Source organism: Numida meleagris, chromosome 6, assembly GCF_002078875.1.
Source record: "Numida meleagris isolate 19003 breed g44 Domestic line chromosome 6, NumMel1.0, whole genome shotgun sequence".
Lineage (NCBI taxonomy): Eukaryota > Metazoa > Chordata > Aves > Galliformes > Numididae > Numida > Numida meleagris.
The window spans coordinates 49,810,008-49,830,493 of NC_034414.1; the positions used below are offsets into that span (position 1 = coordinate 49,810,008).

A 20,486-nucleotide genomic window follows, 5' to 3' on the forward strand; every position below is an offset into this window, starting at 1 on the left:
GGCCTCCCCCTCCCGCAGCCCCGGCGCGGCCGCCGCCCCATCCGCGGCGGAGTGAATGGGTTGCCATGGCAACTGAGTGAGGCAGGCAGCAGGCCGCCGCGGCCCCCGCCGCCTCCGCTCCTCAGTGCGCGGACGAGGCGGCCGCCGGGACGGGCGAGGGGAGGCCGGCAGCGCGGCGGCAGGATGGAGGACGGCTTCTCCAGCTACAGCAGCCTTTACGACACCTCCTCGCTGCTCCAGTTCTGCAACGGTGAGGGCGAGGCGGCCGCGGGGAGCGGCGAGGTGCCGGCGTCCCGGCGGGGCGGGGGCGGAGGCGGAGGCCGGCGGCGGGGAGAGGGCCTGCAGGCGGGCCTGCCCGCCCGGCCCCGGCTGCGCCGCGGGGGAGAGCGCCGGGGAGGAAACTTCGCCTTCAGCCTCCCCGTTATGCAGCTCCGGAGCTGCGGGGAACTTCTGCACCTGGCCCGTAGGAATTCGTGTACATGTGTGCGTGCGTGGATGTGTGTGCGTGTGTCCGCTTCGAGCGCGGAGCTGCTGGCACAAGTCGTCACCCACCGCCGTGTGGCTCTGCGGCGTGTGTCCACGTACGCATGTCCACCCAGAGGACGCCCCGTGTGTGTTGCCGTGCTCTGCCGCACACCGAGATGTGAGCTACACGCGTGTGGCAAACAGCGTCCCACCGGCCTGGGCAGGTGGCCCTGGGCTCCGTGAGCTGAGGTTGGCTGCAAGCTGCTGAGCAGCGCTGGGGCAGCTGGTCTGCTGTTACCTGGTTTTCCTTTCTCTCTCCCCCCACCCCCTCCTTTTTTTTCTTTTAATATAATTTTAACATTTATTTCAGTTAGAGGCTATCTGGTGTGATGTGGGTGGTGGCCTGGAAGGCAAGCTGTTTGGCTCGTGGTGACAGCTTGTGAAAAAGACAGAAGGAAGTGAGGAATTTGTCGGTACTATCAGAGGAAATATTTGTGAGGCTGGCCTGTGTAGCGGTGGGGATTATGTAGCTGGATGGTGTTTGCTGTTATTGGGTGGAAATATATTGGGAGTGCTAAATGTTGCTGAGAGTTGTTCCTGGAAAACTTAAGAATGAAAATCGGGTATTTTGAGATTAGTTACTGCTTTTCAGCAGCAAAATGAGGAGCTTTCCTAATCTCAAATTTCAGTAAAAACTGATGTGTGAATCTCTAGTTCCTCCAGGTTTTAGCAGTGCTTTGGCTTTCTGCTATCTGAGCAGCTGGAGCCAGGTTAGTATTAAATCGCTTTATGACAGCAACTGCATCAAACACAGTTTGCCTGCCTCTTCTCGTACCTTCATTTTTTCCACATCTTGGAGGATTCTCTTTTTGGTGTGCTGTACAAGAAGGATAGGATTGCAGAAAACACTAATACATGTGGACCTTGATGTTGTGGGAGTAATTTTTCAGAATGTGAAGAATTGAGTTACGCATTGTGTGGGGCTGCAGTATTCTCTGAGCTCTTCCAGAGGGAAAACCATGACTATGTACGGGGGTTGTATGCTAATAACAGATGCCTGTTTTGCCTAAACTTAGTAAATATTTTATTGCAAGTATTTTTTAGCGAGAAAATATGCATCACATTGATTCATTTCAAACTTCATACTCTAATCCGTTTATAAGCAAGCTGGCTTCCTACCAAAATCCTTGGGCTCTGCTTTTGCAGTATTCATGATAGTAGCATACATGTGGGAACAGTAGGAGTAACAGCACTTTCTGAGCAGTTTGAATAAGCAGAGTATCTTATTTCTGAGAATTCTCTCTTCTGTTGATTTTGTAACTCTAAGTACATAGTACGTGTGATGAAAATACATTATACATATTTATGTTGTACATAGGTTTGAAAATCTTAGTTAATCCTTAAATCTTATCCTCTAGAATGAGTGACTGAAAAGATTATTTCTCTACTTGTCATGTAATCATCGATACAGAGCTCAAGAAATTGTTGTAAACTTGAACTATTCTGTGTTTATAAAAGAAAGTGGTTTGATTCAAAGCCTTTCCTTTAATGAGTTAGCATTCAGTGAGACTTCATTATACAAGATGAAGCAGAACAAGAGAATGGGGTCTTTGAATAGTGCTTTGAGATGATCAGATATTTCATACAGACACACGTGACCCATAAGGGAAAAAAATACTAATGGAGAATGCCAGTGAAGGTTTTAGGGTTGAAAGAGGAAAAGAAAACTGCTTTGGAAGGAAGTGGAAAGCTCTTTCAAGTATAATGGGTACTGTGAAAGATGACATGGAGCTGGGAGTAGAGCAGGCATGAAGAAGAACCAAACAGTGTGTGCAGGTGATAGGCATTTAAGAAAAATATGATTTTTGGTTTAGGGCAAAGCAAAATAAAGCAATGATTGGTAAGCACTTGAAGTGGCCATTGTTGTAGTTTGAGAGGTTTTCCCTTCTGAAGAGGGGGGGGGGAAAGGATTAATTCTGGTTTTACAGGTGCAGATATAATGGGAATTCCTGATTGTCTGGAAGTGAAGAAACGAGAGACCATCTATGTGTTACGTTTGAAAAGATCAGAGTACAAAGCCAGCACTCCCGTAAGAATAATGCAGGCAACCTGTGGGCAGCACAGGTGGCCTGGGCACTGGGAACATCTCCACTTGGCACGACAATGGCTGCATCTTTTCCGGTGTCCCAGTTCTCCCCCCTGCCAGGGACAGGTGGTGACTGCTGAGGGTATGCAGAAGTATCCCTGCAAAGGGAGGGAGAAGTGCAGTGCCGGGAGGTTGTGATGGGGTAAGGGAACGGGGTCTTGGTTGTTGGAAGGCCTGGCCAGAGAGGAGGGCAAATTGGCAGGTTTACACTGAGCTTTCCTTTTTCTCTAGAAATGGCTCTGGGTTCAGGAGAAGGATTTTCTTTTTTAATAGTATACAGACCTGGTCCATGTGATTGTGTAGTAATGTGTTTTTGTAGCTTACAGTGTGTGTACAAATATTGTAAATGAAGAAAGACAGGAGAGAAGAAAGAGGCAAAGAAAATAAGTTCATTTTGAGCTGCATGTCTAAAATCTAGGACAAATATTTAGCACAGCTAGTTCAAAGACACCTACTTCCTTTAGCGCTTTTACGGAGCAGTGGGATAGAGTTGGCATTTGAGAACCACTATGTTAATGGATTCAGATGTCAGTCAGAGATGGCATCAAAGAAAGAAATATGAACTTGCAACGTGTTTTCTAATCAAGTTGTTTCATTCTTCTTCCCTTAGTTGTAGACCCAGAGGAAACAGTATAAGCCTACCTTACCAATATTTATAATACTAAGTTGAAATCTCCCTCAGTGTACTCAGTGAAGAATAAAATATTTTGCTAGATGGTATGCCTATTCTGTTTGTTTATTTTTTTAAACCAAAGACACTAAAATAACTTGTTAATGCCTGTCTAAGTATGGTTCCCAACTCACATCTCGCTTTGTAGGTAACAGAGAACACTTGGTTTATTTTGCATCCCATAAATTATAATAAATAATCCAAATGAAGCTTGGATGATTAACTGTGCCAGGTTATGGATACCCTACCTGATGTAACTTTTCTGTAGTTCTTAGTTTGAAAACTGTTATGTTCATTCACAGTCAACCAGTATTTTACTAAAGTATTCCTTAAACTGAAGTGAAAATGGTAGAACACTGGTAAGGCAGTCTAGTGTCAAGCTTGTTAGTAGCTGTGTAAGAAGCCATAGAGGGAACCACACTGGGGATGAAATCCTGCAGAACAAGGCACATACTGGAATTATGTACAGCGCTTATCTTGCCTACTAGTTGCTTTTGCAGCTCAGTAAATCACCAGTAGTGATTATAACATGTTGAGGAGGCAGATAGGGAGTGGGCAGAGATTTGTGGATCCTCTGACCACAATTTCCATTCATAGCTGTAACTATGGTCTAAGAAATGTGGCCTGCGCTACGCTGGTAGCTGTGGGCAGGGTATTTGGGGGATTAAATATAAAAGGTAAAATTTGTGCTTCCCGTGTTCTGCAAGATGCCTGTGTGAACTTTGAGAAGGAAATGATAGTTTATCTGTGGTTCATTTACAATCTCTAGCATCTTTCTAGTATTCTTCACTTGGCTAGTGGGGAAATGGTATCTGTCAAATGGTCATTTCTGCAAACACGACTGCCTTGCACAACAGAAACATCAAATTTAGAATATTCAGATAAAGCAGTAAAGAAATGCAAAACAAATTCTTTCTAGATTGAAGTGATTTGTCTGCAAATGATACTAAATGTTAATTATCTCTTTAAAAGTGATTACTGTCAAAATGATTAATACAATTGTTAGTAGAAAGATGCAGTTTTCATGGAAATTTTGAAGTGATTTTAACTATCAGCATCTATTTTAAAAAGTCAACCAAAAAGCTGCTCCACTTTTAAAGGTAGCACCTTCCAAAGCTGCTGCATCACATTAAGATTTTTGCTGGGTAACAGTTTTGACCACTGTCAGTTGTTTCCCCCACATCCTCAAAGTTATGAGAAGTAGATTGTTTGAATCTGTTCATGTACTTAGTTTCATTTGGTTTGTTTCCAAGTTATCTGAAAATTATCTGCCGCTCCACCCCAAATAAATTGAATATATGTACGCTTTCTCTCTGACTCATTTATCTACAAGTGTAGAGATGCCCTAACGGTGAGGAAATGAACACCACAAACAGGAAACTTCTATGGATAGTATTATTCTGGCAGTTTTCTTTGACATTTGACTCCCGCACTTCCTAACCTTCCGAAATACGTCCAGTTACTCTCTTCCTACAGCTGGACCTAAATTGTACAGCATCGTCTGGATTAGGGCATCAACAATGCTAATCAGAGTCTTGTAGTTTTCAGGTCACTAGTTCAAAGCTATCAAGGCTAGAAGGGGTTGTAATTTGTTTCACTGTGACCACTTTTAGGAATAATGCAAAGAGAAAATGGATTTAATTTGTATTCCTGGCTGAATTAATGTACTGCATGTACAAAAGGATGTTGCTAACATGTTCAAAGTGGTGCTGCAAGCATGTTAATCACTTTACTCATGTTTATTTATTCCGTTTCTCGTGTTTATTTTTTTACTCATGTTTGTTTATTTTGTTTCTCAGTAGCATGTAACATGTTGAGGGAGGCGGGCATACCAGACTTTCTTGTGTTTCATCTCTAGACCTGTTCTCTGCAGGACAGTGACATATTGTGAATGGAGATAACCTACATGAAGCTTCTGTCAGTTGGGTAGGATAGTAGAAGACTTTATTAGCAAGAACTGCTTGGGAACATTTTTCCATCGTTGCAATTTCTTCTGGTTTCAGCAGTTGGACCCTTAGGTGTATTGCTGGATTGGACTCTATGTTAGATGTTTGTTTCACATGTTTCAAAGTATGTAGCATGTAAGACGAGTTTCTATCAAGTTGCTTCCAGAGCTCAATTTCTTCTATTCTGAAATTAAGGAGAAGGGTGGCATATAGTAACACATTTGTTGTGTGCCTAGTAATTGAATGCAAAATGAACCATTCGCTATGAAATGAAAATAACTTGCTGTAATGGATACTTTCACAATATATATTGTTAGACTATTAAAGTTCAAACTCTTATTATTTCTAATAAGACTCTATATAAGTGAAATAAATGTGTTGCTCTATAATTAACTACTTATTTCCAAATAATGAATTACTAGAAGCTCTTTTTAGTCATGAATAACATTAATTGTAGTTACTAAAATTGGCAGGAGGGAGGAAGGGTGGCTTTTTAATTTTTTAAAATAAGCTTTTAAAAACAAATGAAAATATGGACCAGTCATGAGAGAGTCTTTCTGTGTTAGTCAAACCTCAATAGAGAATCTGTGTCAGTGTTCGCAGGATGGGGAGAAACTGCGAGTATCAAGTATTTTTTCATGAATAAAACAACATAGAGAATTGTAAATTAAAGCATTGGGCTCTCAGCAGAAAAACATGCTTTATCTGATCTTCAAGCTTTTTAAAAAATTTAATAGTACTTTACAGAACTGAAGTGTGTGTTTTAAGTTCTAATTAAGAATACCAGAACTCAGATTCTTTTATTGAAGCTTAAACCACGTGCAAACAATTCAAATAAGGATTAAAATTATATTAGAAGTACATTATTGAAAAGTGAATACATGAGGAGGGAGAGAATGAGTACTCCAGTCAGTGACATACATTTTAATAGGCTTTATTCTGACTTCTGTTTTTTCTTTCCTTGGAAATTCAAGCTGAAAATTTTAAAGTTTGATGCTGAAGCTCTTTTGTCAAGAGAAGTTTTGCTGAGCTGTAACCAAGAGCCTATATTTTGATAATTAAAACCTTGAGAGAGACGTGAGAGAATAAATAGGAGTATTGCATGAAATAGTATAACGACTGTATTTTTGTGGGGTGTTTGCTGTTTGCAGATGACACTAATTGGGCAGCTGTAAGGTATTGCAAGAGCTTAGAGGGAGTATGGAGGGGACTGTGCGTGATGCTGCTCTTCCATGAAACCAAATGAATGTTCATTCATTATATAATTAAAATGTGGAAGTAGCTCCCTGAGGTTTTTTAGGGAGGTGGGGTGGGATAATGATATGTTAACATGATTTCACTAAATTAATTCTTTGGAAAGTAATTAAGTAAGATTGTCCACACTCCATTACTTCCAAAGACTAAAATCTGACACGGTCCATCATTTTCTTGTCTTGCTTTGAAATGACTTCTTATTGAATAAATGTAACATAGTCATTTGAAAACTAGTAAGACACATCTCTAACGGTGTTTTTAGATATTGTGGGATATGAAATCACATTTTTGGATCATAAATCTGAAATAAATACCTCATAGTAATAGGACAGTTTGCATTTTTTTAATAGCATAGATGCTGTATTTGATGTAAATGTGGGAACTTCCTACAAGCAGAGAAGAAAAAGAATATTTTTCCTGGTCTGTATATGAAACATTGTTTGTAGTCTACTTGCTTGTAGCTATCCGAGAATTAGGAGCCCTTTCAATGCATCAGCCTAAGTAAAGTCATAACGTTTGAAGTTTGTAAGATGCAGAATAGATGAGTATATTTCAATATACTCATCCTCATAAGAGTCTGAAGGACTGAGCAGTTCTGTGTTCTGCATTGTCTAAGTAAACATACCTGCTAAGCAGCAAGGGCTAACCACAAGCCTTTCTAAAATAAAGGTAAATAGGAGGAAAAAAAAAAAAAGAAACAATCATTGTTTCAAACTAATGAAGACAAATCTTTTTTAATGAAGAGTTGGTAAAAGATCTTGTATTTCATGAATACTTTGCTTCTTTTTCTTCTAACTGTGGTTCAAAAAAGAAACAACAAAAAAACCAACACAACACAAGGAGAAGTCGCTTAGGGGATGTGCGGCTGCCACACACCCAGGTGGGGGTGGCTGGGCAGTGGTGCACTGACATTTCCCTGGAGCTCTGGGAAAGTTTTTGTACCCTGAAGGCAGCAGCATTAGGAGCAGCTTCCCCCTCCTGGGGAAAAAATCATCCTGAAACCTGAGGAAGATGCTGACAGACCATCACCTTCATATTTATTGTATGTTTTCTAGAAACAAATACCATTCTGTTGTTCTCTTCTTTGTCTGGCATTTCACAAAGCTGTGAGTTTCTAGGAAGAGTTCTTCCAGCTCCCAGGTGATAATGCTGCTTGAAATAGCTTGTGGGATCTGTCAGGTGGGTCTTCCTTCTGACCCTGAAGTAGGCATGTTTTGTTCAATACGATGCATGATGTGGTCCTAAAGATCAGCAAGTGCCATTGGCCAGGGATGGCTTCTTGGGCGTGAGTGAACTCTGTTACTAGATGGGTGGTCTGCCAGCTTGGCTGGGTCACAGGGGGCAATGGGTTCTTTATCTAAACTGTTAAAAACCTTACAGGCATTAGCATGTCCTGAGACTCAGGCAGACCTTTATTGGAGTTGGTATCTGCATTTACATGTTAAAGAATATCTGTCTTCTTGCTGTACAACTTCCAAATATAGGCCAAAATAATAGGTCAGTGACAGCCAGGACTTTGCTCAGCTAATGTGAAAAATCGGGCCATCTTTTTTAGGTTCCTAATTGTGTACAGAGAAAATTGAATTGTATTTTAAAATGGAATGTGAGGAGTCTGTCCATGGATTATGTGAGGCCTGGATATTAAGCGTATTTAAAATAGTTCAGAGCATAACATGGTGAACAATGGCTGATGTGTTCTGAGGTGGGAAATGAAATGCTGCTGCTGTACAGCACATAGGAGTTTGGCTGTGGAATTCAATAGGATGGTGGTTTCCAGCTCTGAAAATGCACATGACCAAACTCTAGAGGAGTCTGAAAAAATGAGGATTCTTAGAAATGCTGTCCCTCAAAGGAGGAAAAAGAAATTGCACCGTTTTAATTTAGATCTGTGTAATGCTGTGAGCGTGGAGGTGTGAAACAAGTTTGTTGCTTCTTTCTTCTTTTTCCTTTTTTGCTAGACAGCTTGCATATTATCCCTGTGGCAGCTGCTTTTCAGTTTGGAAGTTAGTAATTTCCTTGGGTTGAGATATTTTAATGAACTAATTAGGGATCCTCTGGGACAAAAGGTTTTATACATACAACTTTTAAGTTAAGCACTTATACGTTTTGTCTGGCTCGAGGCCTTTCTGTACTAAGAATTGAGAAGAGATCTCTATTTAAAACTTGCTCTTTTTGTGTGCTGTGGCAGATGGGTAGGTGGGGTCAGCTACCAGTGGCATGCAGATAAATCTTTGTGTGAATGGTGTGCTGCAGGACCTGCAGCTGAAGGGCAGGGAACTTTAAAAGAGATATTGTAAGATGCCCTAGCTCTGGTATGCTATATTTTAGCTCTCTGTCTAAGTTAGCATAAACTGTGTTGCATAGGAAAAAAATCTGTAAAGCAAACTAGCTGATGGCGAGGACTTGGTTATCCATCCCTCTCTGCCCTTACTGTGGAGCTCAGTGCCAGAACCAGAGGGGCACAAACTGGACTGCAGGAGGTTCCATCTGACCATCAGGCAGCACTTCTGTGCTGCGCAGGTGTCAGAGCAGAGGCACTGGCTGCCCGGAGGCTGTGGAGTCTCCTCCTTGGAGATCTTCAAGAGCCACCAAGATGTGGTCCTGGGCACCCTGCTAGCTGCTACTTACAACTGAAAATTAAAGGCTCTTGACTCCTAAAATTAAAAGCTCTTGACTCCTTTGAGGAAATATTAATGAACAGGGCAGAACTAAAATCAAGGCTTTACATTTACAGCTGTTCTGCTTCAGTGAATGATCTAAGACCGGTCATTTTCAATGCTGCGGGTATGCATGCAGCAGACTACCTCGCCCTTTTATTATTTAATAGCTCCATGTTTCCACTCCTGCTTTAAAAAAGCACAATCCAAATGTTAGAGTTTTTTTTTTTTTTGAGGGGATGTTTTTTCCTATTTGAATATTTACTGCATTTATTTTGTTTAGATTTTTTAGTGCATTATCTGAAAGAACAGGTGTGTTATCAGCACAAGTTTGAAGGAAAAAAACAAGTAGTCTTTCAGAACTGATCTCATAGCTCAGCTATAAATCTGTTATGTGAACTGTATTTCAGTGGTCTTCTGTGACACAGGTGGTTGGTTCTGGATTCTGAAAACAGTAAACAGACATGGGGTTAAACATTCAGAGATGAAGTTGAAAAATGTTTGCTGTTGTGTTAAGAAAATACTTGATAACTAAAGTTCATCACAGTTGGAAAGCATGTATGGTCTCCCAAGAGCAATACATTTATATTTACTTTTTTTTTTAATGGAGTTCAGTGGTAAACTGTTGAGGTGAAACTTTAAAACAGTGAACAGAACAGAATGATTTGTTCTCATGTTGTCTCAGGTGAGTTATTTGAGAGATGCCATTCTGTAGCTGTGATTCCTAGGTAGGATGTTATTGCTAGGACCATAACCTCTTACGTGAAGACATATTCCTGGGTGAATAATAGGCTTGCTTCTAACATTTGTTTAAACAGGGAGGTTAAATACCAGGGCAGCCCACCTTTTTTTCTTTCTCTTTTCTTTCTTTCTTTTTCTTTTTCTTAACTCTAGGGCAACGCTATATAAAAGGAGAAATGATTCTTTGAATTATGCTACTACACTTGGTGAAATTTATCTGGTTTCTGATGCATGTGTATGTAATAAAATCATTCCAACTACTGACTTTGAAGATGAATTCAGATACATTGCCTCAACTTTTTCAATTAAATTAAATAATGCAACGTAACATAGACTAGGGGGAGGCTGTATGAGGGACATGAAGGATGACAGGCTTGGCTCTTCAGGTGTTATCTGATAAGAGGGTGTATAGGGTCGCTCAGGAGTGAAGGCTACCAGGCCAGAGCCAGGGAAGCTGGGCCATGGTGGGATAATACTCAGGAGGCTGAGGTTCCTATTTTCAGGCAACAACACCTCAGGCAGATAAGCTAACATGAGCTGTGATCAAGTGGAAGGTCTTGCTTCCTCTCCTGCTCTGTGTGGTTTTACCCACTGAACACTTGACAGATTAATTTGTCAGAGTTAATTTAACATGCTAACCCAACAGCAAAATCTGCTCTGTGTTTGTGTGTGGTACTTTGTTTTTGCTTTTGCTGGGTTAGTTTTCTGCCAGGTCAGAGAATTAAATTGGCAGCAGGAGTTAAATTACGGGAATAATGGGTGCTGCAGACTAAATGGGGGCTTCTCGATGGGCTCATCTCATCTTACAGAACTGGACCCGTGTTTTGTCCTTGCAGCTGCTCATCGCACCGTGTTGAATGGCATCAATAAATTAATTCCAGATACAAAAGGAGATGGGTATCACTTCTACTGTGGCGGATAGGAGTGATACCCTGCCCCCTCCCTCCTTCTTAAATCTTGTGCCAGGCATAGTGGTGGGAGGTGAAGCTGTAAAACCACATGCGACACAAGACGGGAGAGGCAGGCAGCCACGGCAAGACTATCGTAAGGATAAAGCATGATTTATAACTTCATTAAAAGTTCTTATAGGTGGAAAATTACACATGGATTACAAATGCAATTTTTTTTATGTGGTTACCCACGCAAAGCACAGTGGACTAACACAATTTACCGTTGAGATTCCTGCATTTCTATATGGAATGCTTAGCTTTCATGGCTGCTTTCGTGTGTGTGTGTATAGTTCTGGCCTGTGGAAGCTATAGATCTCAATGTTCTTTAATCCTTCTTATGTTTTTTGCAGAATATGCTATCTTTAGAAGTCAAATAGGCCCAGGCACGTTGGTGCACTTGATATTTTTATACACAGAAATTTTCATTCTTAATTGCATACGGTGTGCTTTTATTCTTGTGTTTTCCAACTTTATAACTGTGTATTCCTTAGAATTCTTTTTGTACTTTTTTCATAAAAATGAAGAAACAGAATGAATGATCTCTTCTTTATATTGCCTTTCTTGAGAACATACTGTTTTGGGGGGCATGTTGATCAGATTATTCCACAGCTTTGCAGGAAAAAGCTTTCCATAAAGACAGAGTGTGAATTAATCAGTAACAAACATCATCAGTGTGCTGCTGCTGCTCTGTTCTCAGAATCAAGCCTGGGTGGTTGTAACTGAAGCATTTCACTTGATTACAGCAGGCTCGGTGAAAGGGGAAGAGGGAGATCTGCAAGATTTGTACTTTGAGTCATTTAAACCAAAATGCTCTTGCAGGATCTAGCAGTCATCTTTATTGGTCCTGTGTAGGAAGGGCTGGATTAAGTACCTCGAACTGTTGTGTCTCCTGTTTGTTTACTGTTCTTAGATTCCAAAAAGCTGAAGTAAACCTAAAGCAGATCCAATGATTCTTGCAGAGCTCTGTAGGATTTCTGTGAAGCCCAGAAACCATGTGTCTGATGCTGGGTCATTAACCTTGGTAGCTGTGACTTGGAAGGTTATGAGAGATTTCTGCGCACATTGTTCCAGAAGGGCTTAACTTCAGGGTTTTTTGTTTTTATAGTTCTTATTTAAGAAAATGTTTAGCCTCAGGGAGGTCTCTAAATCTAAGCCTTTTCCTGCCTCCTGAATTTGGCAGTTGCTTCTCTTGGTTTAAGTCTCTGGGCATGTGCAATGTGAGCTTTGAAGTAGCTGCTGCCTGGCTGAAGCCTCTCTGGAGGCAGGGAGTAGGGTGAGGCAATTTGTGCATTTGACTGTTGTTTCTTTCCAGCATGTAGATTTTTAACACAATACACAAGAATAAGTGAAACTGCCTTTTTTTAGTAAAAGACATAGTATTTGAGAATTGCAAAGACTGTATCATTTCTGGTTTCATTTTAATTTTGAATGATCATTAAAATCAACAGTGGTGAAAAAGATACATTTTTTTTTTCCAGAGTTTTAATAGTTAGCATTAGGAATTGATTAATCCATTTAGGAAGTGGAATGTGAGATTCAAGGGGTAGGTATTTTGTCACAGCCCAGTTCTCTTGCACGATGCCCTGTGGGCCACTGACAAGTACTAGGAAAGGTGAGGACAGAGAGGTGCGAAAGCAACTCAGGCTTTTGGATGTCTCTCACTGTGGGTCTGTGCATTGTCTGCCATACTCGACACAGTGAGCAAACATTTGCAAAGTCTGTGGCAGCTTGTGTCCCAAGCAGCAAACATGGAAAACACATTTCACTTCTCCTAGTGGGGCTGTTCAGATGCTATCTCAGCCCTGCATCTGCGCATTTCCCCAAGAAATAAAATGTAGGCCACTTCGACTGTTCTTAACTTTTCCCAGTCTGACTCTCTTTAAAAGACAGAATTGACTTGAGTGGGCTAAGAGTAGAACAAATATATTGGAGTGAAATAAAACTATTCCAAACATTGTGTATTAGAAGTGTGGGCGGATGTGACAAATTTTTTTCAGTTTTGGCGTTCCAATCTGTGGTATGGAGCACTTCCCATGCCAGAGGTTAGCATTTACGCGGGTTACAAGATGTTAGGTTTAGTATTATCTAAAACAATAATAATAAAAATTAGTGTTAAGCACTCATTGCATACAAGGGTGTCTGGGCCCACCTGCTGCAGAGTTCGGGAAGCAGTGGGTGCTGTCTCATCTTGTAGCCTGGACACAAATCAGGTGCAAGAAGTGAGGTGTGCTTTGTGGCGCTGGGACTGCTCATACCCTCTGATGCATATGAACTGCCTGCGTCTGGGCTGGCTGGGGTTCTTCATTGGAGCTGTTTAACAACCCTTACTGACTCCTGAGATTAGCAGTGGGAACTGTTTTAGTAAGCCAAGGAAACACATATGCCTCTGTTTTCCTTACCTCTGTGCATTAAGAAAGATTTATCATTATTGTAAAAGTAATTGTAGTTTTCTTAGTAGAAACGTCATTTATTTCATGCAGTAATGTAATCATTGCTTTTTATTTGCAGTCTATTGTGCCTTTTCTTCTGCTACATGTTTGTTCAGTTTTGCTCTGTGTAGAACCATTTGTAATACTAAAATGTTAGGCCTGTATAATAAACTAGAACATTCTATGCTGGAAACAGGAATTCTGTGCCTCCCTTGACAAGCTGGGGGCTTGTATGGTGGAATTGTTCCTCTTTTGCCCAGTTACTACTGGGAAGAATTGGTTTGTTGGCTGTTGGCAGGCTGTTACGTGCCCTTTAGCATCTTGTGTTTGAGAGATGTATGCCATGCAGACATGTTTGTTTATTGCTAGTCTGAAGGTAACAGAACTTGCATTTTCTCTGAAATAGAGAGCAAAAATGATTTCAGTAGCCAGCCCCAAATATCTCAATGGCATTGTGCAATTTGTATGAGTAGAATTCCTGCTTCCGTGGCTGTAGAGCAGAAACATGAAGCAGTGAAGGAAACAGAAGCCTTTGAGACTCCTCCTGGGGGTACATTGGGGGTACAGTGATGTTGATGGGCTTCCTTGGACCTTTTCTAGGCAGAAAGCTCTGGAAACAAATGAGCATTGTTAAAATGACTACCTTTTCCAGATAATTATTTTTTTTTTCACATTTTTGACTGTCTTCCACATGATAATTAGCTAGTGAAAAGGTGTGGGCTGGCAAGGCATTGGATAGGAATGATACAGTTTCATGTGCATTTTTCTTTAAAGCAACATTGTTGCACTGACGCTACAACTCCCTGAACTGTTGCGTGGAGCTGGGAAGAACTGTAACCATTTGGAATAAGTCAGGGCTAGCTGGAGAAACCAACTGGCACCTTCATCTCTCTTTCAGAATAACTACTTGTTCAGGTAAATTCTTAATACAACATATTATGCATGTAATCTTAGAATTGTGTGCATTAGCTTCCAGTTCAATCCTGTGCCTTATTCACATTCAAATTAAATTTCTAGAATAATAATCTTTGTATGGTGCTGTATATTCTGACCATTATCCTTCCTGCCCTTTGTATCCTACTGAGAGCACAGGAAGGAACAGCTGAAGGAGGAGATGTTTTTGCAGTTTCTGTCGAGGACAAGGAGAAATGGACAAGGAGGAGGAAAGATGAACCTGGGTCTTGACTACAGCGTGTGAATCTTAAATTGATCAGCAGGAAAATGGGCTTATTCTGGGTGCTGTGCCCACTGCGAGCCTAATCCCATACTTTCCACCTGCACGCTGGTTCTCAACTCCTTCACAAGACAAACAGGGACCCACTATTTGCTCTGAGCTCACTGGCTGCAGGATCTGCTGTGGGAGGCACTTGCACAGCACAGATCAGTGATTCCTGAACATACCTTGTGTGGAGTTAATTACGTCCCTGCGTGTGCTGACTTGAGACATGGGGTGAGCTCTTCCATAAGGAAAGTCAGTAGCAGCAACAGCTGCCTGCCTTGCAGGGACTTGTCCAGTGGCTTCTCCATCAGCAGACAGGAGCTGGCTGTGAGTGCATGGCAGTGTTTTGTTGTTGGTGTTGTATCAGCTGTATTTCTGCTCTCATGCACAGGATGTATTCCTGTAGGTCTGCTTAATAGAAGGTTTCAAACAGCTCAGCCCTTTTTTCTAAAACAAGGGAGGGGTAAGAATGATCTGTGTTACCATCTCTGACATCCTATTTTCTTTTCAAATTTCTAACACCATTTTGATTTCTGGAGAGAATGTAAGAAAAAGCATTCTAAGTTGGGCTTTGCTAAGGGGGAGCCTTACCCATCATGCTGCTGACCCCTCCTGATTGCCACGCCACCAGCTTTCAGCAGTCAGACTTTGCAGCAGAGACATCAGCTGCTAAGGCAGCAGGTTGTCTACTGTGCACACTGTGATCTCTCACAGCACTGATGACAGTCGGGCTTCATCTCAGCAGTACATCCCTGACGAAGGTCAGGAGGTATAGATCTGGATGGATGTTACCTTCCAGCTGTGATGGATGCAGGGGAATATATTTTCTGCTCTCCCCCTGCCCCTTTGCAGCTCATGGGCTGTGTTTGCAAGAAAAAGGAGGTGCAAAAGTTTGGATATTAGGAAAAAGTTATTCTCAAATTGAGTGGTAGTGCATTGAAACAGACTGCCCATGGAGGTGGTGGAATAACTGTCCCACAAAGTGTTCAAGAAAAGGGCAGAGGTGGCACTTAGGGCCATGGCTTCCTGGATATAATAGTGATGGGCTGACATCTGGACTAGATTATCTTAGAGGTATTTTTCCAATCTTAAAGATTCTGTGGTTCTAAAAGCTGAACGGAAGGAATAGCAGTGGCCTGGGACAGGGAGCTCTGTGCTTTGTGCTGGAGAGGCTGTTTGGTGGGAGCTAGCAAATGGTGAGCAGATTGTGATTGTGAAGAGCAGAAGCCTTCAGAACCATGAAAACACAGTCTCTTGCTGAGACTGTAAGGAAATGCAGGTGTCTTGGGTCTTGCTTTGCTCTGCTGTAGGCAGTTATCTGTGAAAAAGTGTTGTATTACCTTCTGGTGTGGAGCCACAGCTAATGCTGTCTTGTTGCTGTCAGCCACTTCTGTGGCTGAAGTAGTAAGCAGATAGGAAGCTTAACACCTATGGAAAAACTAGAAAAATTATTAATTTTTTTAAGCTCTTGAAAGTTAGGCAATGTTAGCACTAAGACTGTGTAACGTAGCTTAAAATACAGCTGTCTTATGTGCTACAAGATATTTTTAATTACTTCAGCACTCTTTGTAATTTTTCTGGGAAGTGTGCCTTGTTCATTTCATAAGTAGACTTATCTGGAATCCAATAAATCCAGTAAATGTATTTATGGTCAATTTTAAGTTTGGGAAATAGCCTGTAAATTTGACAGCTCTTTCAAAAGCCTTTTTTTTTTTTTTCTACCAAAGAGAGCTAGAAATGCATGGAGGTACTTGCAATACAATAACAATATACAAAAATTAATAACGTTTTTGAATATTTTTTTTAATGAATCACTGAGTGGGAACTGTCACACAATGACTGCTCAAAATGTTTTGTTTTGTCGAATACTTCTTTATTTTCTTTTGCTTACTAGTGTGCTTATGAAGCTGTCTTGCTTCCACACTTTCTCTTTTAAATGGAGATAGAGTATAGTGACTCGGGGGTGTGAATGCTTCCTGCTGCAGCCATTACTTGCTTGACCATAGTTAGGGACACTGCTTGATCAGCTAGGTTGGTTTTGAAACAATATTTGTTGAAAACAGTGGGGATCTGTGCCACCTGGGGCCCACGGAAGCGTAGCTCTGGGTTGAGCCTTCTGTATTGCAGATAGAGCCTGACACCTGGGATTTTTTACTAATGCTAAGTATGGGAAATGTGACTTCTTGGTCTGCATATGTTACTAGGAGAATGTTTACTGTTTTTGTATCTTGCATAGCTTTAAGTATTCTTTGGCTGAACATTTTTTTGTCTGGACTTTATTCTTATCTGTCTTATGCCAAAATGAAGGATATATATATAAATTACATTTTATATAATATATAATATAGAAATATTATAATATATAATAATAAATTTATATATTATTATATATATAATTTATATATATTTTTTTTTTTTTGAAAAGGCTTTTCTTTTCCACCTTAGAAAACTAATGTCCTGCAAGCAGATAATATTTTCTGAAGTACCTATTCAGTGCATTTGGGAGAAATGTTTTCCCATGTATTTCAGCCTTTTTCCTACCTCTCATAAGTCCATTAGTTTCCAAGTTCAGCGTGCTGTTCACCTTACTGCCTCACATTCAGTTCTGTGTTGCATTGAAGCAGTTTACTCTACGTGGATATCATCTTTGGTGAATCTTATCACCAAAATAAACTTTACATACTTGGAGACAGCTGTAATCAACACGAATTTAAAAAAAAAATATTCCTATTTGAATCGTAAATAAAGGTCGTAATATTAAGTAGTGTCCTGGCATGTTTTCAGTTTGCCTTCTAAAGTCATAGACCTCAGGAAAAAGAAGAGGGAAAGATCAAAAAGGGAGAAGAGGAAAGAACGATGTGTATTTCCAGGTTCATGAGAGAACCATCAAAATATTAAATGAGCTTAATTCAAGTGGCCATGCCTGCCCTAGCTTGTGTCTGTGCAACTGAGTACAGAGGTCCAACTGCAGAGCTGAGAAAGCAAAAGAGAACTTTTGTCCTGAACTTAATGGTTTGCCTTTGCTAGTAGGGTCTAGCTTACTATGAAACTTGAAGCTCAGAGACTTTGGTAACCACAAGGTGATGAACTTTATAGGCCAGGCTTTCTGTTCTTTTTATTGGCACTGGTATTTCAGTTTAGTGCCATTAGGAGATGGCGTTTGGACAAGAATTTGCTCAGCACACCCTTAGTCCATCTAATCTCTCAAGTGGAGCTCTTAGGGCAAAAGCTTTGACTTTCACCAGGAGGAAATCAGTCCCAGAAGGACTCAAGACAGAGGACTGCCATGTGCCAGGTGTGGGGCCTGCTAGGTTCTCATGCTAAAAAATCCAGCTTTGAAGAAAACAAGAATGCAAATCGCCTTTAAATTGCATCTGAAACCAAGTAATTTTCTCAGATTTTTTTGTTTCTTGAAAAGATCAAAAGAAATTGAAAATAAATTTTTTTTAAAAGGAATGAGAAGAGACAGGTTTTTGTCTTCCTTCTCTCTGTCCACTAAAATGTGAGATCTTAATACTATAGAAAATATTGTTCAGCGTAAATTGATTTACTATATATCAAGTTTAAGTGGCAGTTTTGATATCTGTCAGAAGTAAATGGAAGGGAGACTTAACACCAACTGAAGATGAAGATGGACAATATGGGAAAAATTCCAGTCTGTTGTGGCTTCCTGCACATCTTGCCCCAGTCCGAACAAGAGTGCCACAAGTTCACGTGAGTACTTCTCACAAACTTTAGATGAACTGGCCATAATAGTGGAGAAAACTCTACTGTGAAAGGCAGTACTGAAAAAGATGGGATTTTAAATGAGCCTGAGAATAACTTTCTAAAACTGGAACATTTTTTTCCTTTAATATTTAAATTGTTATTTGTCTTAGTGACAGCCTATAATGAAACCTAATGTTATACTGCATTAATTTCAGAAACTAAAATATTCAAGAAGTTCAGAGTTCTGAAGAAAAGTCAGACCACTGCTTGAAGTGAAGCCATTAGCTGAGAACAAGTGAGCAAAGTTTTTGCAAACAAGGTTTGCAAAAATGATAAATCCGCCTTTGAATTCAATTCAGTTATCCTTTCTGCAGGTGCAGGAAGAATGTTTTATTCTTTTCATCTAATATTGCTTGGTCTGAGGCCACAGAAAACAATTTGAAAGGATGGCAAGCCTTCAAGAAAAGCAAAAGCAGAACGTTTGACAGAGTTATATTTTATGAATAAAAGCTATTGATTAGAGGCTGATATCTTCCAATTCCTTATTCTCAAAGAGTTCAGTTATGAAACATGATGAAGCACAAACCATTTCAAATTGGTAACACTGGATTTCTAACTATTGATGTTGCCTCAGTTTTGATAGATCTGGTGGCTTGACAACTGGGGGGGTCAGCATGATGGGGAAGGCTCCCCATTGGCAAAGCCCATAGATGTGTTTTATTTGCTGTTCTCTGAACTTTAACATAATGTTTTAAATTTGTTTTTTTTTTTTATTTAGAAAATATTGCATAAATTCTTATAATTTTCAATAAAATGCAGATTATAGAAGTTACAGGTAAAGCTGTTAATTCCCTGAGTAAATTAGTGTGTCTGCTGCAGTTCAAATATGGAAGTTAGGAAAATGAAGGAATGTATGCTAGTAGAAGTAGTTGCTTAAATGCATATATACTGCCACGTCCAAAGTAATGAAAAGGCTGCATTTAATTGCATATCAGCCAGTGGCTGATGTGTCTTAATGGTTTCCTGCTATTGGCAATCATCATCTCTTTAGGAAAATAAGTACACAGAAAAGATAAAATAAGATTTCTCTGTAATGCACAGTGACAGGTTGACATCAGTAACTTTTAAAAGATGTTTTAAATGAGGTTTCTTTCCTTCTAATTTGTCTGGATTGCAAGTAAAAGTAGATCTTTCCAATTTATTTACCCAGGATTTAGATGAAGAATCTAGTGGAGGCATCCAGTTTTCCTAAAGACAGTGAAAATTTATTGAAGTGTTGGTTGCAGTTGGCAGTGTTGATAAAGTTTCTAAGAAAATGTATCGTGTGTACTAAGTGCGTGAAGTTTATTTGCACGTGGTTTAAAACCCATTCAGCAGAAGCAAATCTTGCATCTGGTTTGGTTCTTTTCGCCTAACAGTGCTAAATGAAAGCTAAAGTCTCACTAGTGTACGCTAGGTGATGAATTTGAATTCATCCTTTGCTGGATTTTGTGAGATGACTTGAATGTTTAGCAGGAAACTATGGCATGTAGGACAGAAGTATTGTAGGTGCTCTCCCACCTTCTACAGTGTGCGTTCGTTCTTTTACTCCTCAGCCTGTGATAGAGGCACACCAAGCATCACTGAGGATGTAAAACAGTAAAACACAGCTATGCTCCATCTGGCTTTTCCTGAGGTGCTTCTACCCATACTATACCCTTTCCTTCCTTTGAGTTCTCGTTACGCTGTGACTTCAGCTTTGTGACTCTAGGCAGATCATATGGGGTCATTTTCCTCAAACTACTAACCTTGCTTTAAGATTACTCTACAGAAGGCTGTATTTTATTTCTTTTCTTCACGATAGTTTTCTTTATTGTACAGACTGCTCCAGCACAACAGACAATTTGTTTTTTTTCCTGTTAACGTGCATGCTTAACAGAGCCAGCACAGTAAGTCTGAACTGTAGTGCTTCGTGGATAAACCTCGTCTGAGGAAAGCCCCTCTAATTTATTGACATGCAAAAATTTCTTCTGTTTTTCACTTGAGTGCTATTAACGGGTTGATTTCCAAATAGCATCTCATCTACCATCTGCTAGGGAGAAAACAGTGAGCTGCTGGTTACAGCTTGTCACCTAGAGGCAGGTCAAGGGCATGCACTAGTAATTTAGCTGTAGCAATTGCTGACTTATTAGCCATGAGGAACTTCTTGAGAATTTTCTGTAAAGATAATTTTTTTTCTCATTTTGTTAATGAATGCTGTGCACCCAGCTGTGAGGTGGTTCTCAATTATGACTGCTCTTGTGGATTATCTTTCTTTCCCAT

General features: G+C 40.4%; 1 protein-coding gene across 8 annotated transcripts in view; it reads left to right on the forward strand.

Moving 5' to 3' along the window:
• The window catches only part of EML1 (echinoderm microtubule associated protein like 1), a 118,978-nt gene that overhangs the window by 39,369 nt on the left and 59,123 nt on the right, over window positions 1–20,486 (forward strand). Inside the window, exon 1 of one of the 8 annotated variants that reach the window (XM_021402060.1) lies at window positions 16–250. The exons of 1 other annotated variant lie outside the window; for it this stretch is intronic. In XM_021402060.1, coding sequence (XP_021257735.1) covers window positions 184–250 — 67 coding nt within the window. In that variant the 5' untranslated portion in view covers window positions 16–183. Of the gene's footprint in view, window positions 1–15; window positions 251–346; window positions 484–689; window positions 715–20,486 lie in introns of those variants that run through there. 6 more of the 8 variants (XM_021402061.1, XM_021402064.1, XM_021402067.1 and 3 more) reach the window with 6 other exon arrangements.